Source organism: Aedes aegypti, unplaced genomic scaffold (assembly GCF_002204515.2).
Source record: "Aedes aegypti strain LVP_AGWG unplaced genomic scaffold, AaegL5.0 Primary Assembly AGWG_AaegL5_hic_scaff_515_PBJ_arrow, whole genome shotgun sequence".
In the NCBI taxonomy this organism is placed as follows: Eukaryota; Metazoa; Arthropoda; class Insecta; order Diptera; family Culicidae; genus Aedes; species Aedes aegypti.
In genome coordinates, this window is record NW_018736189.1 from 32,381 (window position 1) to 49,518 (window position 17,138).

Sequence of the window (17,138 nt, forward strand, 5' to 3'; positions counted from 1 at the left end):
GACACCTTCAGCATGGATTTGCTTTGTAGCCGCCTACTAACGAAGGCTATGGAAGGTCCTGATTTCCACTATGTATTGTTTTTATTTATTGCAAAGTAATTATTTATGCTCTTGTAGCATTTATGTGATATATGCAGGGTTCTGAATTTTCGTATCAATGATGCGAAATCTACGATTTTTCTCACGTAAGGAGAATGTTTTTTTCGCTTCCTCACGTGAACATCTTTTATCGTTCACACTAATTTTCCCTGGAGCTACGATGGTGGATAACCGAAAACCACTCCACTCCGGGGATAATTTATTTTTCACTCCATCATATTTTCGCTCACCAACTGCTCCCGAGAATTATCACTATGTGGATAAACAAAAACTAGTGCCGGCGACGGGATTCGAACCTAGTACATTGCTAAAAACAACCGCGATGCGTGCACGCTAACCATGCTACCACCCCAACTTGACGAAAGGAGTGGTTAATTTGGTGCATAAAAGCAACTGCTGCTTGTGGCGATGGATACAGGAAAAGTTCTCCATGGATCGGAGAAAGAGGAAACAAACTTCTCACAGCTGCGGAAATGTGCAATTATCTATTTTCGCTTTGTTTTGTGGACGGATAAAATCGCAAGGCAGCTAATCGCTGAAAATTGCTGTGAGGGATAAATCCATTATCGTGAGAGTGAGTGAGGATTCGGAAGCCTGGATATATGTTATTATTCCCAGGAAGTCGAGAAATTTCCCAACATGAAATAATCCAATGTCAGAATATCGGAATCAACCCCGATATGTCATACATTAAAGTTCTCCAATATTTTTTAACACTTCAGTCGTCGCGCTGTTGTATTTTGTACAACAGTGGTGAAAAAACCTCGCTTATCGTGCACAGCATCAGCGTGGTGGTTCTGACGGTTGCAAACCGCGCGACGACTGAAGGGTTAAATAATTATATCAAGTACCGTTATTTCGGGAGAAATTTATCATATTCAGCGTTTTCAATAATGTTAGCAGTGCCAAAAACTGAATGCGGAAAAAAAGTACTGCGGTAAACCCATTAACTCATGTAGTGGTAAAAATAATATTTAATATTAAAAATCGGTTGATCATATTTCGTTTCTATTCCATTCTTGCTGAATATGGTGGGTTATTTGATTGACAATAATAAGTTCAATTTGTTCTTCGTCACAGACTATCAGTATAATGATGAGCAACAAATATCATACACTGAAATGAATTTTATTGTAGAAACTACTGAATGCATGGTAAAACTAAGAACTACACCAACAATTTTCAAGACTACATAAATCTGTTAACTTTTTTGAAGTGTAGTCAACATCAATACACAAGAAAATTTATTTATTTAACCAGAATTGCAATATTTATGACTAGAAATAAACTTGATTTGAACCACACTGTGCTGTACGGTAGGTGTCACGGATTTAAATGCTTTGTAGTTAATGCTTCTATGGAAATGGTCACATTTACTGCACAGGATTTTTACCAGATTATGGTAAACTAAACAGATTTTAGTAGTCGGTTGAAAAACGTTGATGAAGTTCTTAATCCCACCTAATTCTAGTGGTAACGTCCGCGTCTACAAAGTAAAGCCATGCTGAAGGTGTCTGAGTTCAATTCCTGGTCGGTCGAAGATCTATTCTTAACGGGAATAATTTGACTTCGTTAGGCATAAAGTGTTTTTGTGCTTACCACAGAATAAAAGAATACGAAAATGGCAGCTTATGCAAAGAAACCTCTCAGCTAATAACTGTGCAAGTGCTCATATGAATACTGCTGAGAATATATAGCTAAGAACAGGCTCTGTCCCAGTGAAACGTAATACGAAGAAGAAGGAACTATTCGGTACATTTAGAAAATCCTTTAAACTTCCTGTAACCTCCTGTAAACAGTTAATAAATCAATGAGTTTGTTTTGTTTTTCGAACAATTTCGAGGAGGGGCGAAAATTAATGCACGCACCACTGAAAGAACGTTACAGGTAGTTTCGCCAGGGGCGAAGATTAGAATCGTACGAAAACGTGCTTTAGTTTTCGCCACCCTGAAAAAATAGTTTAAAACTGGTTATAATTGCTGGAATAGTTGAAAAAATCTATTCGTGTCTCTTGCTGATGCATGTCTTATCAGAACTATTCATTTTTTAAAGATGAAATAGTTATCTTAATATGTTTTCCTTGCCTTTTTAAATAGACGCTTTTCTCAATGAACGCAAAAAATAGCGTATCATTTTTTCCACATTTTTATATGTGATTATTTGGCGGTTTAGAAGATTACTTTAATTAGTAACATTTGGAAACTAAGTATATTTTATTCCAATCTTTTATATAAGTTAAAAAGTAAAACATTTTTATTTTATTACAATCTAGAACAAGCTAATGTTCTACCAGGGGGGCGAAAACTAGGGAGGGGGCGAAGATTAATACATCTACCCTACATAAGATCAATAAGTATTTGCTCCCAAAATTTCAGAGTATTGTGTTTTGTTTTCAATTAATTACAATTGTTTGAAATATGAAAAGCCTTAAGTGCGCAGAGTATGGGGCCTTCACGGTACCAGAGTGGCTTAAGGTGATTATAAAACGAAGCCACACCTCAAATTTTCAAGAGCACAAGACTTGAGAACCAAACAGCGCTCCGCGTTGAAAATTTACCCCATTGGTCAGCACCAGCAAGCAAGTAATTTGATTGATTTTCAACGCGAACTGTTGTTGGATTCACCAGTCTTGTGCACTTGAAAATTCGAAGTTTGGTTTCGTTTTATAATCACCTTAAATATGTTATTACATGGCTTAAACCAGTAAGCTTAGTTTAATAGAACGAAATCTAAAAAATAAATTTCAATATTATATTGATGTTATATTCGACGAACGTCACGCATTCAATGCTGAATATTATTTATTTTAAGCTTATTTTTCGGCTTTCACACTACGTGACCAGCCCATTGAAGTCTGCCGTATTTATTTTACTTAATAAAATTTGCTTCTTTGTACTTCTGGCACTACTTTTGATGTTACGTCAAGTTTTCCACCGAGTATTGATCTCAGAATTTTACGTAAAACTTATCATGTTCTCAGCCACAACAGGATTTTAACTTGACGGAAAACATGATTGTCATATGTCACAAGTGTTCGAAGATTAACAAGTTCTTTAACAATTTCAAAAAAATCCCCAATAAGTACTACTTAACTATCAACATCCCTAGGATTTCCATTCTCTATATCTGCAACCATTTACTTCGTTAATAATAGAATTCATCGTCAATCTGTCACAGCTCTTGTTCGAGTCAGTAAAGAAAATCTAGCTGTGGCATGTTCATAGACTTAAATAGTAGATGGTAATATCTTAACATTAACTAGGACAGGTGATTAGGCTGATACATACAATAAAGTGTGAGAATTGTAGACGAGGTGCCTACTTGATTTTACAGACGATTACTTTATTTGAATTGATCGCAGGGCCCCAATCCTAGGGCAGGGTTTTACTAGTTTAAAGAGGAACAACTGGAATAAGCTTGTAATGCCATTTACTCTGCTCAAACGTATATGGTTGCATGTGAGGAAGAAGCAGGTTCAGTTGTGTTGGTGCTGAGGCAGTGCTTGGTGGGAATGTAGTTGAAAAGCCATAGAACACTTGTGACGTATGAAAAAGATGTTTCCCGTATAGTAAAAACACGTGTTCTTGCTGCGAATATCTCCTTTTACGGATCACGTAACCAGCTTAAGGTCTCGCAACTTACAAAGGGAAACGAAATGTCCACACTATTGCTTGATAAAGGCTCGTCTGACTTCATAGATCCATTACTTCGTTAACAGCTTCGCCAGAACACCTCGCGATCTTTTATCGTACAACATTGAAAAGTTTTTCGAAAAGTAAATCAGTTTTCAATAATAATGCAAAGAAGGCAACAATGAATGCAAGTGTGCCCAAATGAAACATCATTGTCAATTTGCCCTGTAGAAAACGCTGATGCTTGACTCTCTAACCACATTTACTTAAGAACAGGAGCGAAGACTATTAAGCAAATAAAATACGGCAAGCTTCAGTGAGCTGGTCATTTAGTGCGAATGCCGGAATAAAAAATTGCATCATTCAGATGATGGTCAGCGGACCTGTGGAAGACATCCGCTTATGTTCATTATGATATTGACGTGAGCGTACCAGAGCAACCAAATCATTCCAGATTTGAAACAAGCGTTTGGTCCGTGCTCTAATCTACTACAGTATGGCCCATAAAAAATGCGAAAATATTTTGAACGTAAAAATAGCATCCACAAGCGTTATTTTCATTGTTTTTGATAGTGAATGTAATTTCTGATTTATGTAGTATATTCTGACACAACTTCGCTATTCAGGACAATTTTTGTCATATTTTTCTTACTGTCTTAAATAATGTTATAAAGCAAATAAGTTCAAGGGTTTTGTCCGCCCAAAGCTAGAAACCTTCCACTTTCAAAAATCACACTTTATTGTTGAAAATTTTAGTTTGTTTGCTATCAGAGGATGGAGGAGTTCTTAGAGAACGTGTTTTTCATAATCACAATAAAATATTTGCCAGGGTCATAGTTTTGAGGACATTTGCGTCTTATAGGTTTGATATGCTTTTATTTTTTGTTGAGGTTGAATAAAAAATAAATACGGAGGCCTATAACAGATTTTTGAGGATTAAATTTGTTCCATCGGTTAGAGACAACTTATATCAATACTAGCTCATAGGTTTTGAGCAAAACGGAGCCGCTTATCACACCTATATGAAGGTTCAATCAAAGCTCTCCAAAATGAGCCGTTTTTTTCGAAAATATGTTTAAGTCTCCAATTACCCAGGTATGAATCAATTCTATCATTTGATATGGGCGTATGCTGGAGACAAGGCCTGTGAAGAATCCCACGTCATCGTTGATGTTTCAGAAGCTTTCATCACACAGATATTGAACTCGACGTCCGCATGATAAAATTTGAAGGTATGCATCGAATTTCTCTCTGGGAAGGTGAAAGTAACAGATGAAAATCATATCCAAAGCGAAAAACTGAGTCTAAATAGATTAAACAATACAAGTAATGAATAATATTTATGTTTCATTTACATGTTCTATGTAAAAACTACCATAAAACATGATATGACCATTTTCGCATTTTTTTATGGGCCATACTGTATAACCGTAACCACATGGTTTATCTTCTAACTATTATTGTGGTACATTTATACTAAGGTCCTTTTTCTCGAAATAACAACATTGTGAATTGTTAATTTATTTGTTTGACCTTTCAATTAGTTTAACATATAGAACAACAATCAGTTAAACTTAAACCAGTAAATTATGAAAAAAAAACATACTTAAGCCACTCCGGTAAGTTAAGTCACTTGTAAACAAATCTAATTATAACAACGGTAACAATTTATATACATACGAGTTGAGAACAGTTTGGCCAACTTTTTGTGCATTTTTGCAGGTTTTTTTCAGCGTTTTTACGTAATTTTAATATGAATTATATTGAATTTTTAGGTCTAAAACTTTAAATCAAGATTTCTCGAAATTCCTCCTAGGGATTTTTTTAAAAATTTGGCCCAGATGTGCAGAATAACCTCAGAAGTCGAGCCCTGCACTCAGATTTGATGGAAAATTTTCTTTCATAATAACGGTCTGTCGGGACACCGTGTACTTAAAAAAAAAGACTAAAGAACAAATTAAAAAAAAATTCGGGTTCCCAAATGACAGGATCAAATAATGTTTCAGAGGAAAATGACTGCAAGTTGATCGATAATGTAGCTCTTCATTGAACCTTCAATTATTTATGCTATATTCAAAAATATAGTAGATTTTTTTCTGCTACTTTAAGACATTGAAAACCTTATATAAAAATTTCATATAATCTTGCGGCAATATGGACACCGGGTGACAAAGTAGAGCTGACACCTTTAAATATAAAGAAATATAACTTCAAACACAAAATTATCCAAAAATATTTAGCATTTAATGCAATGATTATAATGCGGAACCACAAATCGGTTGAAAATGTGAATTTTCTAGATTAAAATTAATCTGGAGGCAATATTCAAAGCATCTCTACGAAAAATGTCGTTAATTGTTTTCAATTATGTTTTCAGTGGCACAGTGACCTGTCACTAAGGTTTCCTGAATATTTACTTCATTTCAAACTTCAAAGTTCTGGGAATGCTCGCGGGACAATTTTCCTATAAACGAACGATTGAAAGACGAACAACAGTATTCGAAAACTACACCCAACTAATTGAATTGAATGTTTTGGACCTTTCGCCTTAGAAGTGTCGTTTATCAAAATATTTTGTATCTCTGAATTCTAACAGGGGTAAACCAAATCTAAACATGCCTTTAACCAAGTTTTGATGGTTTTCTAATTCTGATAATGACGGTAAATCAAACCCTGGTAGGGGAAAGTGGGGCAGTTTGGCCACCTTAAGGAAAAGTCGATAAAAGTGCTGAAAATATTATGAATTTTTCGAATGTTTGCATAATTTTCAAAAATTTTTAGATGAGTACACTAGATCCGCATGATTTTATTTGTTTTATAAAGTTCACGGATGAATGATTAATTTTTCAAAATTTGTCATTTTTCGAGTCGATTTTTTACTGATGGGGTTGATATGAGCACCCCATTTTTGATTGCAATATAATCTCATATAATCTAAAGATTCCAATATGTTGTTACTACACTTGAAAGTTATTAGTATTTATAAACACTCCGTGCAAGAAGATATATTTTTTTAAGAACATTCTAACAGTCAAACATCATCATTCTAAAATGATGAAATTTAAAAAAGCCATTCGGTGCAATATGGGCAGTTTTTTCGAACATCATCTATTTATTTTTCTTTGAGTTTTGAACACTGACTTATAACATGCCTATTGTTTCATTTCATCATCAGCTTTGGGGTTGCATGTTATTTCAGATGAAATTTCAAGAATTTATGCAGTTTCCAAGGGGTGCTCATTCCACCCCATTGGCCAAAGCGCCCCGACTACCCCTAAACATCACTGTATGCTTAGAATTTCTGGACTACATCAACTTTAAAACGGGTCAATAACTTTCTGCGGAGCACCGTGTATATAAGTTGAACTTGTTCTAATTATATGTTTTTTTACAGATCTACCAATAAAACATTTGCAGAATTCCAATTTGAAAAGCTTCAAAATTAAACACGACATTTCGGTTGGAACATTGGCGATTTCTGCGAACATGCATGGTCATCTGTTTCCAAATAGTTCATCAGTTTCGATGCCCCCAAATATCCAGATGCTGGCCAGTTTGACTGTCCATGGATCGTTTTTGCTGGAACATTGGAAGCCTGGAACACTCTTGTTCGATGTGATGTTATCAGCCGTAACTGGTTCAACGAATGTTTTTAATAAGAAGCTTGTTTTCCGAGGACACCACGTTGAAATTGAGAAGTTACGAAACGAAGGCAAAATTTTCAGCAAGAGCTGCAATTTTGTCAATTTGCTAATGGACTCAGTGAAGAGAAGACAACCCAATCTCGTATTCAGCAGTCTCGGAAAAACGTTCAGGGAAGTGGTTTGTCTTGGATCAGTGGCATCTAATGATTTAGTTACCGCAACGCTGGTGAATGGAATCGATGTAATTCATTTGAATAGGAGCATTCACTCAGTTGGTCACCACCAGGAAATGATTAAATCGACAAAGTACTTTGAAGAAGAAGTGAAGGTTGTGCAGTTGCTCTGTCATGACCAACTGGTGGACGGTATTTATCCTAGCAATTTGGACCTTTACTCGGACGCAAGCCAGATGGTCAAGAAACGGTATCAGTTTGAAAAACCCATTTCGGTCATCGGGAATTTGTACGTCGATGCAATCAACGATTTCTCGTTGCAACACTTCCTGGCGACTCGCGTGGTGAAAAATAGGACGTATACGCAGGAATACCATCAGGTATGTAGAGTTTAGAACAATATTCAATTACGAGGTGATCTGTAGACGTTGTAAACAGATGAAAAGTTTTTTTTTTTGTCTTCTTTTGCTGCCGTGAATCGCAAGTCAGTCCCATCTGCATTTTCGTCAAAATTGAGTTGAGTTCAATTTTCAACATATCTTCCAATGCACTTTCAGCTGCCCTGATAAAATAATATGATTTGTTCGGAAAAAGTAGGAAAAAACAGCAAGTCAAATTGTCCCATAATGAAAAGTAACCGCATATCAGTCCCACTACAGATTTCCGCACCATATAACACAAAAATGAACCGTGTTTGATCATCTTTATATTTTTCTCAGAAAGATATAGTAGTGAAAAGCAAATTGTGTAAATTTCATTAAGATTTGACCATAATCCAATCCTCTGGAATTTTTTGAATATTCGTATGGAAAACGAGTTTGAAAACTTCACACCCTATTTTCTCAATGCCTCCTTTTTACAGATGGGACTGACTTGCGATTCACGGCAGTTTGTATCCCATACACGTCATTACATCTTAATTTCCCATCGTCCTTCTGCAACTTGTACACAAGCTTTAATAACATTGCACGCAAGCATTACATATAAGTTAGATTGACGATTGAAAGCGGCATTTATGTATTGAGTGATTTGTTGTATTTCCTGCAGCTATGTTTTCTTCGTCACCACATGTAAGCACTACTTCCACTGAAAATGCGTCTTCATATTTCACAACTCACGTTGTTGTCTGACGTTAACAAAGATCCTAGGTAGACAAATTCACGCTGCTTCTTAGACGGGCCCACCGTTTCAAATTCTCTCTCATTACCCACCTGCTCTCCAGGTCGTCCGCAAAGCAAACAAACTCGACTGTTAAGGTCTGACCTCTTTACCGACTTAAACAATGTTACAGGGGACCAGCCTCTGCATAATGTGGGTGACAGCCGTAGTTACTGCATTCCAGCTCTCGGCATCCGCACACATTGTCACAACAATGAAACAGTACTGCGATGTCCCGCACATCTGCAAATTGAGGCACGCAGGAGTGCCCAAACCTATGCAGGTATTGCCGTGTCCTAACAGAAACTGCGTCAGGTGGAAGTTCACTTCCCCTTGATTTCTTTGCCATTTTTAGCCGATGGGTCTCTATGCTTTTAGTGGAGTTAGCCCAATGAGAATATATACCGAGGTGAGGAAATAGACATTCAGTGTGCGTGACATCCGTGTACGGTGCAAAATGTTTCACAACTACAAGCGAGCGAGCTCCCATAAGAAGCCGTGTAAATTAGTGACGTAGTTTTTTTTGTTTACGTTTTTTCTCTTTACTAATACATAGTCGTTGCTTCTTCTTCCACACCTTAGTATATATTCTCATTGGAGTTAGCCCATTCCTGCTATCAACCTCTAAGCGTTGTCTCTTCACATGCGTTCCGCGCTCTGATACCTTTGGTTACGCTCTTTTTTTTTCCTTCTAAGCAATGGGGGGATAATCTGCTCAACAGACTCCGGACCGAGGTCCGGGAGTGTGGGGTTGGGGATCATTTACTACGTACAAGCAGTAAACAGGACTACACCCCCGACCCACTAAACCATTTCCATTGCCGCCAAACCCTTCGTCTCTCCGGGACCACCAAGAAGGCATTGCTTCGGAGAGGGGCTATTGCACATCGCATCCTCCAGGTTAGCTGCGTAGCCATGCAGCAACGAACATCGATGACACGCTTATGGGGGTCTACCAAGGTAGCATGCTGGCGCATTGCCAGCTTCCCGGGTGGTCCTCACCTCCCGTTGTCCGCTGAAAGCGGGCAGGGTCGACCACTAAGCCCGCGCCCAGCTGCACCGCAGGTATCAAGAACTGATACTGCGGGCTTCGCAATTTGACCTACTGAAGGCTCAGGCACCAGCTGGGATTGCAGACGAAGGGGCCTCCACCTGCCCCGAACAATCAGAGGCTCGTATCCACCCAGTAGGCCGGCGCCACGACAGCAGCGCTACCAGGATGTTCTCCCCGCGGCCACTTAATCGCTGTAAGGGTCGATTTCGACCGTAGGGCACCGGTATGACCTACGTAGCCGACTGCGAACCCTTGGACCACCTGTTGATTAGCGTCTGCACTAGTCACTCCTCGAGTCCACACGCCACCTCCTTTGGAGTTCCGAGACAATGTGGGTGATAGCCGATGAAACGGCATTCCAGCCAAACTCGTCTGCACACATCCTCTGGACCAAATTGTCCGGAGTCGTGTCCCGACCGCATGTGGCAAACATGCGGTCACGCATTGTGCGGAAACGCGGGCACACGAACAAAACGTGTTCCGCCGTTTCCTCTAAACCTGCACAAACTGGACATTCGGGAAAACCCGCATGACCGAAACGGTGTAGATACTGTCTAAAGCATCCATGGCCTGAAAGGACCTGTGTTAGGTGGAATGTTAGTTCCCCATGGCGCCTATTGACCCAGATATCCAACCTCGGAATCAACCTGTGAGTCCACACTTCCTTGGTGGAACTGTCCCACGCGCGCTGCCATTTGACCATGGAGGCCAGTCTGGCAGTCCTGCGTATGCCTCTTGTGCCGCGCATTTCGAAACACTCTATGTCTTCCATGATAAGGATACCAATAGGCATCATACCGGTGATGACACAGAGTGCATCGTGTGACACGGTACGGTACGCGCTCGCAACCCTCAGGCACATTAGCCTATAAGTACTTTCCAGCTTGCTACGGTAGCTATCGGTACTCAAAGCCGTGCCCCAAGCCGGGCCACCATACCTCAGTATGGACGAGGCGACACTGGCCAGAAGCTTACGCTTGCTGGCGTACACCGCAGAGCTATTGGACATCATCCGGGACAGTGCCACAATAGCTGTGGAGGCTCTCTTGCAGGCATAATCGACATGGCTACCGAAGGTAAGCTTGTCGTCGATCATCACCCCCAAGTGTTTGACGGAGCGCTTCGAAGTGATTGTGCAGTCGCCTACACTGATCACCGCTTGCTGCACCGACTTTCGGTTGTTGACAACAACCGCCTCAGTTTTGTGGTGAGCCAATTCCAGTTTCCTGGAGCTCATCCACTCCTCCACAATTGCGATCGAGTGGGCTGCAGTCAATTCCACTTCTTCGATCGATTCACCGTAGACCTCCAGCGTAATATCGTCGGCAAAGCCAACGATGACCACACCCGCCGGGAATTTTAATCTCAACACCTCGTCGTACATGACATTCCATAACACCGGACCCAGGATGGAACCTTGTGGGACTCCTGAGGTTATGTGAAAGCACTTCCGACCCACCTCTGTGTCATAGACTAATACCCGATTCTGGAAGTAACTTCCGAGAATCTTGTACAGGTACTCGGGTATCCCCAGACGCAGGAGCGCATCAGCAATAGCCGCCCAACTGGCACTATTAAATGCGTTCCTTACATCCAGAGTAACTACTGCGCAGTAGCGAATACCCCTCCTCTTACGCTGGAGTGCTATCTCAGCGATTTTCATAACCGTCAGAATAGCGTCTACGGTGGACCTCCCTTTCCGGAAGCCGAACTGGTTGCCTGAGAGACCATTTACACCCTCGGTGTACCTCGACAGTCTGTTGAGGATGATCTTCTCGAGCACTTTCCCCACCGTGTCAATCAAGCATATTGGTCTATACGCCGACGGGTCACCGGGTGGTTTCCCCGCCTTTGGCAATAGTACCAGGTTCTGCCTCTTCCACGCATCTGGAAATACTCCCTCGTCCAGGCATATCTGCATAGCAGATCTGAACATACCGGGAGCCTCCAAGATTGCGACTTTGAGGGCCAGGTTTGGAACTCCGTCCGGACCTGGTGCCTTCCCCATGCTTAGGGATTTTGCAATCCCTACAAGTTCCTCATCAGTTACTCTATCCTCATCGCCAGCCCCAATCCCCGGCTGTCCTACAAAAGGAGGCCATGGGCTAAGGTTGTGGCGCGGGAAGAGCCCCTCGATGATCCCCTCCAGCATCTGTGGAGATTGCTCCGTAGGAGCAATTGCACCTCTTGTCTTCGCCATTACGATCCTGTAGGCATCACCCCACGGGTTCGCGTTGGCACTCTGACAGAGTCCCTCGAAGCAGGCCTTTTTGCTTGCCCTTATCTCGGACTTCAGCGCGACTTTGGCAGCGGTGAACACCGCCCGTCGTTCTTCACGCTCCTGCTCGGTACGTGCTCGCTGCATCCGTCTCCTGGCCCGTAGGCAGGCACGGCGCAGGTTCGCAATAGCTTGAGTCCACCAGTACGTCGGAGGTCTCCCATTCCTAGGGTGGACTTTCCTAGGCATGGTCGCATCGCATGCACGCGTAAGCACCGCTACCAGTTCGTCCCCGCTTAGGCCGAGTAGGTTACGCTCACGGCGGAGCGCCTTCCTAAGTACTTCATCATTGAAGTACGATGTCTTCCACCTACGAGGGCTTGGCCTTGACCTAGCCGCTTCCTCAACCCGCTGCCTGCAGTTGTTGTAGTCGATACTGTAGCGAACCGCCAGGTGGTCGCTGTGAGTGTAGGCATCGTCTACCCTCCAGTTCGAACTACTCGTTAGGCCAGGACTACAAAAAGTAACGTCGATAATCGACTCCGCTCCGTTTCGGCTGAAGGTACTTTTGGTACCAACATTAGCCAGATCGACATCCAGCACGGCCAGTGCCTCTAGCAGGATTTGACCTCGCTGGTTCGTGAAACGGCTTCCCCATTCCACGGCCCAGGCATTGAAGTCACCCGCTATTACTACTGGCCTTCGCCCTGTCAGCACGGTCGTCATGCAGTCCAGCATCTGCGTGAACCGCTCGGTTGACCAACTCGGAGGCGCATAGCAGCTACAGAAGAGGACCCCGTTTACCTTGGCGATCACGAAGCCCTCGTAGGTAGTAGACACCAACTGCTGGACAGGGTATTTACCCGTTGTCCATATCGCCGCCATTTTTCCGGATCCATCCACGACCCAGTTGCCGTTGCCGGCGGGTACTCGGTATGGGTCCGATATGATGGCGATGTCCATCCCCCACTCAGCAACTAACTGGTACAGCAGTTGCTGAGCTGCGTCACAGTGGTTCAGGTTCAGCTGCGTTACCTGCACTGTGACTTTTCGTTAATGGCTCGTTTGAAGGTCGGGCACCTTGAGCCTCCCGTTGGGTGATTGTTGTTCACGGACTTGCCGGAACAAATCAAGCACTTGGGAGGGTTCTTGCAGCCTAGTGCCTTATGACCTTCCTCACCACAACGCCTGCACAACTTGGTCCTATCAGGGCCTTTACAGCCCCAGGACTTGTGTCCAGGTTCCCTGCACCTAAAGCAGATCACTGGTTGCTCATGTATGTTCAGTGAACATACTGACCAACCAACTTTGATCTTACCTACCTTAGCGGACTTATTTGCGTCTGCCACAGGTAGGTGTACTAAGGCCACCTGAGTACCTGCCGGACCTTTCCGTAGCTGAACGGCGGTGGTGGGCACGCTCTGGTACGCTTTGGTTGCTGCATTGCACATCTTCCTTGACGATTAGCTTTTACGTGCTTCTCAACCGCTTTAGGTTTCTGCTCGTTCTAAGCGCTTTTGACAATTACAGCAGAGCTGTTGGACATCATCCTCGAAAGCGCCCTTATAGCCGTAGATGCCTTTTCACAGGCATATTCAACGTGGCTAACGAAGCTGAGATTGTTATCTATCATTATCCCTAGATGCCTAAGGGATCGCTTGGACTCTATAGTGCAATCACCTACCGAGATAAGCGCCCGTTGCTCGGACATGCGGTTGTTGACCACCACCCCATCAGTCTGGTCATGGGCCAGTCCTAGTTTTTCTAGACCTCATCCATTCCTCAACTATGGAGATAGAGTACGTTGCTGTCCACTCTACTTCCTCCATCGATTCGCCATAGACCACTAGGGTGATGTCGTCGGCGAAGCCACCAATCTTAACACCCGTCGGAAGGGTCCTTCTTAGTATGTCATCGTACATCGCATTCCATTATATCGAGCCGAGAATTGCACCTTGAAGAACTCCCGCGGTAATTCTAACGCTTTTCTGCCCCTCCTCTGTGTCATACAGTAAAATCACACCATCAAAATAGCTTTCTAGATGCTTACACAACTGCACCGATACCTTGAGACGATGAAGTGCGTGGGCTATCACCTCTCAGCTTTTGCTGTTGAACGAATTCTTCACATCCTGAGTAACAACCGCTTAGTAACGGATGCCACTTTATGCTCGATCGTGGTCTGAACCCCCGACTGGATAGCATCCAGAGTAGATTTACCTTTCCTGAATCCAAACTGGTTGTTAGACCGACCGTCCGCACGCTCCGTATACGGTACTAGCCTGTTGACGATTAACCTCTCCAACAACTTGCCCGTCATATCTAGTAGACAGATAGGTCTATACACTGACGGGTCACCTGGGGGGTTCCTCTCCTTGGGTAGTGGCACCAATTTCTGTCGCTTCCATACATCCGATAAGATTCCTTGATCCATGCAGCGTTGAATCGCGGTTGGTATGCTGCCTTGAAGGCATATACAGTTGTGTTCAGAATAATAGTAGTGAAAGCCGATTTTCATACAAAATGCTCAACTTTGGCATGCTGTAACTTTGTCTCCATATGAGCAATCGGCATAAAATTTTGGCAGTGAACTACAAATATACTCAATTTCATTATCACAAGATTTGAAAATTTTCACACTACCGGCTAAAAAGTTAAGCACCAGGTGAAATCGCTCAAAATAATAGTAGTTTTTCTTTTGTAAATTTTTGTTCAGCAACAATTTTGTAAAAAATTGGCTTGTTTATACATTTATAGCTTGGGTGGAAATAGTTGAAATAATGAATAAAGAAAAATTAAAAAACTCAAAATACAGCAGATATTTAAATTATTAAAACTACTATTATTTTGAGCGATTTCACATGGTGCTTAACTTTTTAGCCGGTAGTGTGAAAATTTTCAAATCTTGTGATAATGAAATTGAATATATTTGTAGTTCACTGCCAAAATTTCATGCCGATTGCTCATATGGAGACAAAGTTACAGCATGCCAAAGTTGAGCATTTTGTATGAAAATCGGCTTTCACTACTATTATTCTGAACACAACTGTACGCCTTGCTTTTACCCCTCCGTCGCTGTTCCGTCTTCAAGGCCAACCTCTCCGAGCCCATCTTGATGAGTTCGGCTTCAATACTATCCCTGGCAGCATCCTATCGTTCTTAAGTTTTTAAATGTCATCCTGAACTTCCCCCATCGTAATAGCAGTATTGACGTAGCCATCATCTTTGCTGTTCTAACCCTCTGTACATGTGTTCTCTGCACGTTCGTCTGTTCGTCGAAGTGCTGCGTCCACCTTGCAATCATCTCACGTCCGTTCGTCAAGATGCTTTCGTCTTTATTCCTGCACTGTTTGACTCGCGGCACCGATGGCTGCGCGTGATACGTTGTGCTTCTGGTAGAACTTCCAAGATTTTTTGTGAACGGTACAGCAACTCCATCTCTTGGTAGTTCACCAGTTGATAACATGTTCTACAAAAATGCTATACAAATCCATTAAGGAGGCGCAATTGGAACCATTTTCTAATTATATTCCGTCGTATTTTCGCGCGTTTCAGGAAAAGTCTCAACAAGTAACAGGATTTATCACATTTTCGAACCTGGTTTTATCCGGTGAATACAACACAGTTCACGTAGTCAACGGTATTCCTGTAAGCGAGATTGTATCCAGATCGTCCAATGAGCATCAGGTTATGGTTGAGACAAAGCATTTGACAGGCACCATTCAGCTTATTGGACCTACATCGGTCATGAAGTGTAACAACGTCTCTTTGTTGGATGCATACAAATCTAGCTTTAAAGCCAATTCTGCAGAGATTGCTTTCAAAGACTTGATTTTTAATTCTAATGGTGTTTTGCAAAATGGTTTGACCATTGAAAACAAGCTGAATGGAGTATCAGTGCAGAAAATGATGAAGCTTCGGCTATCGTCGGTAGAGGAGCTGCTGCCATTGATTCCAATAATCCGAGAGCAGATATCGGTCTCCAATAGAGCATACCTAACCAACAAACCAAAGGATTTACACATGTTGTACATAGAAAATATTCCGCTGGATGAAAGAGGCACCATGGTCGGAAAGAGCGAAGGTCAACGGACCAATGAAGCATCTGATACTGTTAATTTCGAGAAATCCTGCAGTAATGGCATATATCGTTTCAACGTTACTATTCGGCAGAAATCGTCCAACGGAGATATAAGTTCTGCCAGAACCGTATTGGATGGAGTGATGATAAAATCCGATTGGATGGAAATAGCAAATAACGGCGAAATACAAACAATAGTCGTGTCACAAGTCGAAAAGAATGCCAAGTACTTCCTACTTCTTTACGTCAATCGCAATGGAGAACTCAGTGTTCAACAGGAACTTCCATTAAGCTCATCGGCGGCTGTATTCTACTTCGTACACGTAAACGATTCAGCACTTTTGCTGGCAGTATCAGATTCACACCCCCTTCAACTGGGCCATTTGGCACCGAAACTCAAACTATTCCGCTATGATCCGGATGTAATGCGCTTCGTACATTTCAAAACGCTCAGTGGCCATTACAATGACGTTGTTGCTATCGATGTCGAGGACGTTATAATGTTTGCAGTTTCAGAGCAAGGTTCTAACATGGTGGAAATATTTGTGCTGGACCGTTCCTACTCGGCGTTATTCCAAAAGCTTATCTTCGATTCGACTTTGGCGTCAATGAAAGCGTTCAAATTACAAGGTCAGTATTTTCTTTATCCTGAAGACTGATTAAGTTAGTACATGTGCTTAACATATTTTTTCGTTTCTCCCCAGGATCCCCAGTTCTACAGATATCAACGGTCGATAATTTGGTCTACGTTTACAATTACAGTATTCTTGAGGTGCGTATCGATGAAAAAAGATGTGTAAAATGATTATCGCTATAATATTATCATTGTTTTTTTTTTCAGGGCTGGCGGCAGTTGTCGTACGGCAGGATTCCGTCTGACGTGAACTAAGCTGTTTCTTATTAAATTTTATCATTTTAAATGATATTTTCTATGTTTATTGTGTTATTCATGTTGTGAATATTTTGTTCTAGTATTTGTAGTTAGCAATATTGTGTTCTAAAAAATATTTCTTCACCTTCACTTAAGCCGTATACCACTCATATGATTATCTAGGGCAATTAAAATTGAGTCAACTTTA

General features: G+C 41.8%; 1 protein-coding gene across 1 annotated transcript in view; it reads left to right on the plus strand.

The window, feature by feature from the left end:
• The window catches only part of LOC110681172, a 36,261-nt gene extending 19,123 nt beyond the window's left edge, over window positions 1–17,138 (plus strand). Inside the window, exons 3-6 of the mRNA XM_021856944.1 lie at window positions 7,126–7,928; window positions 15,534–16,689; window positions 16,764–16,831; window positions 16,901–17,138. Of these exons, the coding sequence (XP_021712636.1) occupies window positions 7,126–7,928; window positions 15,534–16,689; window positions 16,764–16,831; window positions 16,901–16,948 (2,075 nt within the window). The 3' untranslated portion in view covers window positions 16,949–17,138. The remainder of the gene's footprint in view (window positions 1–7,125; window positions 7,929–15,533; window positions 16,690–16,763; window positions 16,832–16,900) is intronic.